Source organism: Asterias rubens, chromosome 21 (assembly GCF_902459465.1).
Source record: "Asterias rubens chromosome 21, eAstRub1.3, whole genome shotgun sequence".
In the NCBI taxonomy this organism is placed as follows: domain Eukaryota; kingdom Metazoa; phylum Echinodermata; class Asteroidea; order Forcipulatida; family Asteriidae; genus Asterias; species Asterias rubens.
The window spans coordinates 2,330,019-2,341,395 of NC_047082.1; the positions used below are offsets into that span (position 1 = coordinate 2,330,019).

General features: G+C 40.2%; 1 protein-coding gene across 1 annotated transcript in view; it reads left to right on the forward strand.

Moving 5' to 3' along the window:
* Positions 1-7,605, forward strand: part of LOC117304744 — a 32,701-nt gene extending 25,096 nt beyond the window's left edge. Inside the window, exons 11-15 of the mRNA XM_033789346.1 lie at positions 320-382; positions 499-595; positions 852-932; positions 1,730-3,064; positions 3,599-7,605. Of these exons, the coding sequence (XP_033645237.1) occupies positions 320-382; positions 499-595; positions 852-932; positions 1,730-3,064; positions 3,599-3,816 (1,794 nt within the window). The 3' untranslated portion in view covers positions 3,817-7,605. The remainder of the gene's footprint in view (positions 1-319; positions 383-498; positions 596-851; positions 933-1,729; positions 3,065-3,598) is intronic.
* The last annotated feature ends 3,772 nt before the right edge of the window (positions 7,606-11,377 follow it).

Consider the following 11,377-nt stretch of genomic DNA (forward strand, 5'->3'; position numbering starts at 1 on the left):
TGTGTGGTTTTCCTTTTATTTTGCGAACTAAAACGGTCGGCTATTTATGGGAGTCAAAAATTTGACTCCCGTAAATGGCCCTCAATGTTAGTTGACGAGTTTAAAGGAAAACCGTACAATTTCAAGGCATGTTTGTGTGGATCACTGTATTCTACTTTTACAACATCTTTCCACCCATATGCATTTATAACAAATGGTTACAAATTCTTTTCAAAGACCAACTTGACCGATCCAAGGCAACGTGTTTCTTTAATCTCACTCACTGTAAAACACTGTTTATATAAGGTAACGAACCTCACTGTTTTGTTGATATTTCTAGAATCATCTCAATGCAAAGGACTTTGACATGAATGACGCATCGCACAAGAATTTTCTCCTTCAAGTAAGTACGGTTGTGGTTTCCCATGCCTCAAAAATCACACTCTTCCTGCCAAAATGCAACAAAATGTCGAAACTCATCAAATTGATGTGAAACTTTTTTTATTTTTTATATTGTAGATTGCGCTGAAATGTGCTGACATCTGTAATCCATGTAGACAATGGGAGATCAGCAGACGATGGAGTGAGATGGTGACGGAGGAATTCTTCAACCAGGGTAAAAACTCAACCCCCCCCCCCATATTCTTTAGACTGAATAAAACTAATTTCACTCCCTTCGTAAAACTGACTTAATTAATTTCAAAAGATTGATGTCCCATTCAACACGCTAAGCATGTTAATTTGAACCAGCAAAATTAAAGTTAATTGAACACTTGAAAACCTAGAGGAAGTATTTGGGCAGTTGAAACATTTGCTCCAAAAGCTTTATATGTTTTGACTGTTAAGATAATTGTTTTGCTTTCTCGCTGTAGGTGATCGAGAGCGTGGACTGCAGCTACCTCTGACTCAAAACTGTGATCGATTCAAGAACAAGATCCAGCAAATCCAATCAGGTAAACCTAACGAGCATGAGCAAAAGAGACTTCCATCCAAGCCAGTGTTTTTCCTTCACACTGGTCAGATTGGAGTTCAAAGACCTGGGCCCAATTTCATGGCTCTGTTTACTGTAAGCACAGAATCGGCGCTTACGGAAGCAGGGAATGCTGTGCTTATGGCAATCGTATTTCACGGGTTAGCGGCGAATTTTGGCTTCTGGGCGTGCCTATTTCAAGTTACTGGGCATTCTACGCTTACTAGGCTAGCGCAGAAATTTGGCGCTTGCACGTAAGCGAGGAATTCGGCGGTAAGCAGAGTCATGACATTGGGCCCTGTAGAACCAGTGCAAGTGGCATGTTGTGGTCGAGTGGATAAGAGCACTGGACTTTAGCTCTGGTGGTTCTGATTAGCAGAGTGTGGGTTCTAGTCACTTGTGTCTTTGAGCAAGACACTTGACCATGATTAAGTCCTTTGGATGGCCTGTAAAGCCGTTGGTCTCGTGTGTTGTGTAGCGCACGTAAACAAAAACCAGTGCACTATCAAAAAGAGAAGGGGTTCGCCCTAATATTCCTGGTTAGATGGGCTGCATATTGTGGCACAGCACCTTGTAAACCATTTCATGGTCGTATGTAAAAGGAGTAGGTCTCATACTTCAAATGAAGCCCCACAGCACCTTGCAGCAGAAATACTGAATGTTGAAGTATTCACTGAGTATTGAGCATCACTGAGTGACGGATATGTTCGCTATATTAGAAACCACTAATATTGTTATTTTTAATATTAATTGAACTGTTCTAATATTAATTTCTTGTAGGGTTTATGACGTTCGTTGTGGAGCCACTCTTCGCAGAATGGTGTCGCTTCATGCCGACACGCCTCTCCGCCGAAATGTTGTGCAATGTGAGCAAGAACAAGGCATTGTGGGAAGCCTTCAGCGAGCAGGAGAAAGCGGCAGAAAACGACCGGAAACTGACCAATCAGGTGGTTGGTATCAAAATCAGGAAAGTGGACGAGCAACCGGGCGAGAGTGCAACGGAAACGCTCCCAGCCGAAGTGGAAAAGAACACTCAGTTGAACAATAACAACAACGCCACCACAACTAAATCCGCAACGGTTTTAACAAGTTTACCAGATGGCGTGAAGAAAGACTCCAGTTTATCTAGTGCAATGGAAATCTGTACAAGAACTGAAAGCGCGCTGCGACCGCCAGCGATAAAAAACACTCAGGGAAGAGCTGATGAGATCTCAGCGAGTATAACACCGGTTCCTAATAGCTTAAAGAATGTCATCGTCAGTGGTGTGGGTACCAAGGAACAATTGGAGGTTCGTTCTAGGCGTGGGTTATCCTCATCCATGCAGAGGAGGCAGAGACCATTCTCTGTCGGACATCTTGAGGAAGTTACGTTGTCGAGAGACGGTAAACATGAACTTGGTACTCAGGCTAGAATGCACAGTAATCCTTCTTCTCCAGTGATTCCAAGAACTCAGTCAATAAGGCAGTTTAACTTGAGGCTTCATCGAACACCTGAGTCATCCCCAAGGAAACCAGCCAATTTTGAAGATCCGTGGTTAGTGCGGAAAACCGACCCCCATAGAACTAGTCCAGCCCCATCGCACACAAACCCCCGCCAAGAAATCCAAGTGTCTGAGTTGAGTGCAATGTCTATGGAGTTGGGTGCTCAAAGGACTCAACCATTAAGCCCAGATAGGGGTGTAGCAAGGACGTTTACCAAGGATCGATCTAACCCAAAGGGTTTAGAACTCACCACAGGGATTAATAACAACCTGAATGTTTGCATCCAACCGGGGTCGCCTAGGTTAGATGGGGTGGCCATGAGGGGCCATGTACTTCATTCAGTACCTTCTCCCACACCGGGAAGTCGTGCCCACAGTCGTCTGTCCACAACAGCTACGGGATCCAAATACAGTCATTCCTCACAGCAGCTGCGATCCGCACATGATCATGTCTCGTTTTCGGCGGATCGATCGCACGGAGTGAGCCCTCGTGTGTCAAGGCGAGAGGAGATGCTACAAGTTGAGACTGGGAGGGGGCAGGTAGGGGGAAGAAGTTTGGCCGAGATGGGATCACCATGGATACGAAAAAGAATGGAAGAGAGAGATCAGAGGAGGCAAATGAGCAAGAGTTCGAGTAAGTAGGTAATAATTTATAACAACAGTAATTTGCACTTCTGCACAAGAAAGTAAATAGAGAAGACAGAATTCAATCTTTTAGTTGTTACACTATATCTTTTTACAACTCACTTTCATTGTTCTTTTGCAGAAGTAGTTTCAAATACTTGTTTTTCAACTTCTGTTGTGGATTTCAAATCGAAAGCGTAATATATCTATCATTTAAAACAACACTGGGTGATATTGAATGATCAGACAGTAGGAGGGTTGACTGTGTTCTGTGTAGATGCATTCACCATTTTATGATACTGCAGACTGGCATAATTAACTCTGTCATTTCAAAACCACAATGGGTGATATTGAATGGTCAGACAGTAGGAGGGTTGACTGTGGTCTGTGTAGATGCATTCACCATGCATTCACCATATTGTAGACTGTCATAGTTTAATGTAAAACTCACTGGATGATATTGAATTTTAGAAAGTAGGAGCATTTTAATACATGGTTTTCTCCACCTTCTGAAACTTCATAACTTTTTTTTTTCTTTCCACAGGCATCCCACCAAGTAGTCTTTCACCACGTACCACACCCCGATCGTTCACCCAGGCCAGCGCTAACTGGTACTCGGTACCACCGGCGCTCGGCCCCGTCATACAGGACTTTGCATCGTCGCAGTTGGCCTCCATAGCACAGCACAAGAAGCAGTCAAAAGAGATCCAAGCCAAGGCAACCACTGTGCAGCCTACAAGCAAGACGAGGGACACTTTTTGATGTGATGGGTGACTTCTGACGCTCCTATAAGAACGAGAACGAGGCTTGTATCAAAAAGGTCAGGTACCTGTGGTATGGAAGCCAAACATAGTAACTTTTAATATCAGGTCTTCTGGATACTAGACAGTCCTGGTACCAGAGAAAAGAAAGATGCTTGAAGGGGAAACATATAAAGAGGGAAAGAAATAGCTGCTTTTTCTCAATCGAAAGCTATTGAGATGGTTCAAGTTTTATAAAACAGTTGGGTGCCTGTGATATCTTTAGGATACTTTCTGCACCTTGCTTGTTTGGTACGAGTTCGGTACCCATACTTGGATAAGACAGGCTTGGATGGATGGTTAAAATGGCTGCTTGTCATGTGTGGTGACTAGGTGAGATCTAGAATGAGGCTTGAGTCGGCTTAGTCTTGTGCTTGTGCTGTGTTTACTACATTATCTGTAACTTACTTCAGAACACTTGACTTGATTACGGAATGATGCCTCAGAGAGATGTAATGACATCTTTCTACACACAATTAATTTTGAACCAGATCGAGGCTCATGCCTACTTTAGTCAGATGCCTGTGGTATGGAGACCTTCTCCCTGTTTCTTATCCTATTCGTACTCTTGGGGACTAGTCCAAAATGTCACAGATCAAAAAATGGACTCATGGTTGGAGAGGTCTTCACACAGATTTTCTCATTTTCATAGAAGCAATTTTCATAGTGCCAAAGAATGTTAGCTCAGAAGTTTCTAGGAGGTGTCTAAATTTAGTAAGCAATGTTGCTTCCGTTGTTTTTGGCGTATCCTGTTGGTTTGGGTGACATTGGTTCCACCTTTCACCACACCAACTGGCACCACCCTTTACCTGGGCCCCACTCCATAAAGCCTGTAAGCACAAAACGTGCTAAGCACAGAAAAGGGTTTCCAGCCAAAATTACATTAAGTTTACATTGTGCCCGGTGCCCCACTCAATTTTTGCTTAGCAAAGAAATTATTAAGCAAAGAAATTGTGCCCTGAACCTCAGATTACATTGATTGGAGTTTTTGTAGAGGATTTTCACAAAGAAAAACAGAGCTCAGGAATTTTACATGTTTTAATTGCAAAAACTCAAGATCTGAAAATGTTCTGCTGTGGAACAAAGGAACTTTATCAACACACAAAATAATGTATTTTGGACTCCGAAGAGGCCATTCGCCTAAGCATGTTGAAGTGAACCAACTGAATAGGATCTGTTCAAAGGCTTTTAAGTTTTGTCCACCATTTTGAATTTATATGTGTGGGAAATCACATTGCAGATAGCCATAGCCAAGAACGGAGTGGAATCCATTTAAAAGCCCATAGGTACATAGTGCATTCTGATCTAGTCAAAGCTGTTGTTGTGGATACTTACTAAACATACAGTGATTTGTCACATGTAGGTGTCTCCCACAGAAAGTGGGAGAAATTCATTCTATTGAAGTGCTGCATAGTTTTATGCTGTTTTACTAGTAAAAAAAATTCTTTTAGGATTTGAAACTGATAGTTTCTTAGGGCGATAATTATTTTTGTCAGACACTAGCCGAAACGAGGGGGAAGTTTTGTGGTTTTATATTGGCGGGTGTTTATGGTCGTAGACCCAATGGGAGACTTTCAGGACTGGTAGAGGGCAGCAGACTTGCCTGACTTGTTGAAAAATATGCGCTACAATCTTTAAGTATGTTACTACGGAAAGTTAAGCCAGTACAAGAGAGCTTCCACTTTGCTTCGTTAAGACTTCACCAAAAACAGCTTAATTTGGCCCAAAATATACCAAAGACTTTTGGTGTTGTCAGTTTGTTCTATTTATGGTTTGGGATAAAAGCTGGCAAGTTGGCGGTAACCTGTCATTCAAAGGTCAATCAAAAGTGACAACTAGTGCCATTATTGTTTAACAGGGTCACTGCCTCTTCTTCATTTTCTTCAAATTTGTTAAAACTTCAGAAGACCAAAATTATTTATTGCCCCCCCCTTTTGTATCACCCCCTTTTGGTGCTGGTTCAACAATCAAAATTGTACATAAATCATTTGAGCATGGTTATAAATTATTCAAGAGAAATAAAAAAGTGGCCAGTGGCCAAAAGATCTCCTTCCAAAGGGAGTTGGGAGATGGAATTTCATTTTCCAATTTTGTCCATGATTAAATATTTTATTTTTTGGATGCATCTCTGTGAGGGAGCTGGAGGTTGGTTATAATTTGCCCTCATTTGGAAAAGTCGAAAGTTACGAACGAACAAACAAACAAGTTCAAACTATAAAATTTGTTTCTCCCCTTCGTGGTGGAAGCAGCTTTCTTTATTATTTAAATTCAGAATTGCCAGAATATATTCAAAATGAAAAGGGGACAAGGAATGTCACATCAGGTAAATTAAGTTGTTTCCCGAAATAAGCAAACAAAAGCAGCTTAGCACAACAAAATTTATGCTTACCAAAACATGGTAACCAGCCAAAATGCCATGTCACATGTACAATTTGTGACTTGTCCCCTGCCTATTTTTGATAAGCAGGAAATCATTAAGCAATATTTTCAGCTTAAGCAGCTCTATAAAAATTAGTCACTGATTTAAATCTCACGGTCCCCCATTGTAAATTAAGAACACCCCCCCTCCCTAAATTTGTCTTGAATGTACATTTGAAATAAAACCACTGACTTGTCTTGCATTTGTTTCATAAGAGTCTAGTTGGTCTAAGTTTGTAATTGTACTGTTTTTATACAAATACGAAAGAAAAGAAAAACTGGTGTTGCATTGTGGCAGCATGATCAAATACATTCCAAGATTTTTTGACAGAAGTAAAAATGTTTAGTGTTTTCTATGATGATTGTAAATAGTATTAAAAAAAAAAGAGTTTTTAATATTTAGTGGAGTCAGAAGCGTTGTACCTAGTAGTATTACGATATACAACTTTGACTGTGGTTTACCTAAGTGGTTGTGTTGTCTATGCGCAGGTTGTCCAAATGCAACGGTCAAAGGTCAAAATGCTATTCTTTAATACTACAGCATTGTGATTATTGGCAGCGCTTTTTATATGTTATTTGTCAGGGTGCTTGAAAAACATCAATCTGCCCAAATTATTTTTCAAGAGTCTTGTCACGTGGTGCAACTTTTGCAGGCTTTTGAGGCAACCAACCGCAATGCATGCTGTAGGACCACTTTGGTAGTACATGAGAAACTTTTTAACATTTTCTTTACGAATGACTGTGCAGTAGAAACTTTTGGGGTAGAGTATTAAGTTAGCCATAGTTCGTAAGCCAAAGCTGCACTTCAGACTGCCAAGAGACTGTTCATATGTATTGAGTGGCATTGGCTTCGGCTGTGGCTACTGGCTGTTACTGTGTTGGGATGTTGAAGTGTTAGTTAGATGCGCTCATCTGGCCTAGGCCAATGTTGTAGTTTCACACACGGCCCAAATTGCCATTTGGAGACTGTTGATAGGGGGCAGCAGACAATAAAATCAACTGTGCGCACACTCGGGCCAAATTTCATAAAGCTGTTTGGCAGAAAATACCGTTTAGCAAATTTCTTGGCTGAGCACAAGTTGAGTGGGGCACCAGTGGCAACAGTGTAAACATTACAGAATATTGGCTGGTAACCTGTTTCTGTTAAGCAAGAGATTGTTATGCTTTTGGGCCCTGAACTTTATAACCTTTGAGAAACCTATCACGCCTGTTGCCACCTATCATCACCCAATTGGAGTATGTAGCTTGTGCACACAGTGCTCTTTAAAGGCAGTGGACACTATTGGTAATTACTCAAAATAATTGTTAGCATAAAAACTTAATTGGTAAAGAGTAAAAGAGAGCTGTTGATAGTATAATAAAACATTGTGTGAAATGGCTCCATCTGAAGTAAGTAACGCAGTTTTCGAGAAAGAAGTAATTTTCCACGAATTTGATTTCGAGACCTCAGGTCAGAAATTTTATTTTGAGACCTCAGGTCAGAATTACATTTTGAAGTCTCGAAATCAAGCGTCTAAAAGTACACAACTTCGTGTGACAAGGGTGTTTTTGCTTTCATTATTATCTCGCAACTTCGACGACCAATTGAGCTCAAATGTTCACAGGTTTGTTATTTTATGCATATGTTGATATACACCAAGTGAGAAGACTGGATCTTTGACAATTACCAATAGTGTCCAGTGTCTTTAACCATGTTTTCTAACATACTGTCATTAATGTCCCCAGTGGGGATACAAAAGTATCACTCGGTCCTGGTAGTATGATTGGAAGTGCACATTAAGGTAGTTAGTTTGGCAGATGGTTTTGTTTTCACCTAGAGTTTTCCTAATTGGGTACCTTTCACCTAGGGGTCGCCTAATTGGGTATAATGAATAACCTCACTGGAGAATTTAACATGCCCTAGTTCACTCAAGAGGTTTCCCAATTTGGAACTAACGTATTGAGGTATCGCTGTTATTGGATAAACTAATTGTCTTAAACAAGTTAGGGCTTGAAATTAACCACCAGACTGTTGGCCCGGGTCCAATCAATTTATCACCACGGCACTCTGACTGCTCAACAAGTCGAGGGGTGCATTTTTCTCTGGCAAACATTTGCACAGCTGGAAAAGTGTGCCATGCTGACAATTCAGATACTATATTTCAGAAGCTGTTCACATGTTCACTTCGATTTGTCAGACCATGTTCAGACCAATCACTTTATCCTTAATGATTATTCCTGGTGTTGGTAAAAGATTTTGTCGTCGGCTCTCAAACTATTTTGATGACATAGTACGATCAACACATTGTGAAAAGGCACAAGCTATCAAAATGAATACTTTACTGGGAAAAATCTCGCTAGAAATGTTTGTGTTTGAGGAAGGTTTTGGTCAGACCATTATCTTGTACTTGATTCTGCTGTTGTCCATTTTGTTTTGCAAATGAACCATTTGCCAAACATAATACCTTTTGTGCCGAGCACATTCCAGTTTGAAAATGCCTTGCCTCTTGAAAAGTCAGCAAGTGTAGTTCGCCAGGGTTGAACACTGCACCCCATGGGTAAAGTACACGTTTTCAGATTGAATTGGTCAGGATTGTACATCCAAACCTCGTTTCGATACCTCAGCAAATGACAAAGATTGAACAGGAAAATTTTTATGGTCTTGTAAAAGTTTACTTCGGATCTATTTAAGCCCAGTTCATACTTCCTGCGAATGCGAATGCGATACGAATGTTGACGTCACAATTTCACTAGGAATAATTGGCATTTGTGCTGAACTCTCTTGCAGATATCGCATCGAAAATAGAAATGTCAAATTCACACCGCATTCACAGGAAGTATGAACCAGGTTTAAGTCTTTTGGTCTAGGGGATTTGTTTTTCTAGCCCTTCGACGCCCGTCTCACATTTTCCTCAACACAAAAGCAATATGTGCAGAGCTAGATTAAAAAAAAAAAACATGGCTGTCTTTGCGGTTTTGTATCTGCGAAACCTTGGCACTCGAATCGTTAACATAGACACACATAAGAAGAAATGTTTTTGTAATAATGTATATTGTTATGATGTTATCATGAGTTTTTGATACTTGTACTCTATGGTCAGTATTCTTTTAGAAACAGAGGTTTTTCTTTTCAGATTTGTGAGTCAAATGAAGTTTCTGCCTGAAATGTATCATACAAAGTTTGTTATGAATTAAAACAGCAGCAAAGTTGCTCCCATCTGTAAACAGTCGTTTTTTGCTATTGTTTTGAAAACGTACAAATCATTAAGACTGAAAAGGTCTTTGTGACAAGTTCTGCAGGTTTTACAAATAGCTGGTCATTTATTGACTAGAGCACTATACTTGATATGTTTTGAAGTTGGATGGTGCATTCATCTTATGTACAAACCTATGTAAAGTGCTGCAAAGTTTGTAAGGCTGAAGATAGACGCCATCTTTATGGGCAACTTGGGTTTTAGTTTTGAGCTGCGTCCAGCGTTCTAACTTCTTAAGGCAGCCAAGTGATTCGTTGACCAGTCATGGAATTGGGTAAAACTCAAGCACGCCACACGCAGTTTAACGCATAATGCTTTGTGGTGCGTTCAAAATAATAATTATTTGATTTGCGTGACGTCAAGTGGGAACTAGTTGCACGTCTGTGCTTGGTCCTTATTATGCATTGTAGAAAGTTGTGCATCCACTGTAGAATGTTCTGCAAATACATTGGTACGTTTAGAATGATTGGTCCATGCTCCAGTTAATATAGGAATCTCTAACTGCAGGGCAGTTTTAAACTAAACAGCTTTGTTTTTACTTCTCGATGTTACTATTGCAATAATAGACCATGTTCAAAAAAGGTATTTTCTGTTATTTTGTCATGGTGTTGTGTACAAAAAGCAAACCCTTGTTTTGTGATGATATTTTGCAATAAGTTGCTTCTATCGGCCCTTATTGTAGAAGACCAAGGCCTCTCTCGTAGCAGTATTGATGCAGATTTTAAACGTGTTAATATTATTTTGCCATTCTACCTTAATATAAATATTACTTTTTTCTCGGTTTTAATTCTATGACGTCTACCGTATATTATGTAAAAGAACAAACTGCTTATGTTGTTCTGGTGTTGTTGTGGTTTTTTTTTTTTCCCCCTCCTTGTTCGGAAATTCGCTGGCGTATTTAGATGTCCGATTCAAATTTTATCATGTTTATTTATGAGTGTTAGTGTTATACATTTGTAAAATAAAATATTAATAATAATAATAATGAAAATATTAATAGAGCTTTTTGACAATTCACTTCATTAGGCCAGCCAAAGTCTTTTGTATATTGGATTATTTCTTTTATTAATGTTATAAATGTCTCAATATTCTATAAAAAATCAAATTTAAAAAGTTACACTGAAGGAATAAAGTATTTAAATCTACCAAAAGTTAATGCTGTTCTTCTTTTAATTTTGTGCACTAAATTTTAAAGGTTGGTATACTTTTAAAGGGCCTTGTCACACAAGGCAATTTACAGGCAACCAGCTCCAGGCAATCTCCAAGAAGAAAAGACATTGACATTTCTTTGGAAATCGTAAGACATTGTGTAAAGAATCACTCATGTGCTTCCTAAGTGGTCCAGCGTCCACTGCAGTTGGTTGCCTCCAAGTTGCCTATAAAAGTTGCCTCGTGTTACGAGGCCCTAATGCAATGGATCAATGGTTGACAACCAATGTTGATCTGAAGAAAATGATATAATATCCATTACTTGAACTTGTACTCCCCAAATGGTCACAAAACACCCATCCTGCTTGAGCTTATTATCAACTTTGATATGGTCGACTCATTTATGGGCGCGTTCGTTTAGCTTCCCTGGGTCTATCCCGTGGTGCTCACTCGGGTGAGCCCCTGACAAGAGCTAAACGAACGACCTCTCACCGCTCTCGTAGTGACGTCGTTTTTTTGTGGCCAGCCCCCCAAGTGACCCACTCCACAAGCAGGCATGGGGGCTGACCTGGGTGAGCCCCTGGCATGACGTCAAAAGCTATTGGAACGCACCGGGGATGACCCATGGAAGCTAAACGAACGCACACATTGTCACCTCTTGGTTTGGGTGAATCTGTCTGTAATACACCAAAACCAAATACATGTACAGTAGTTCATTCCTTA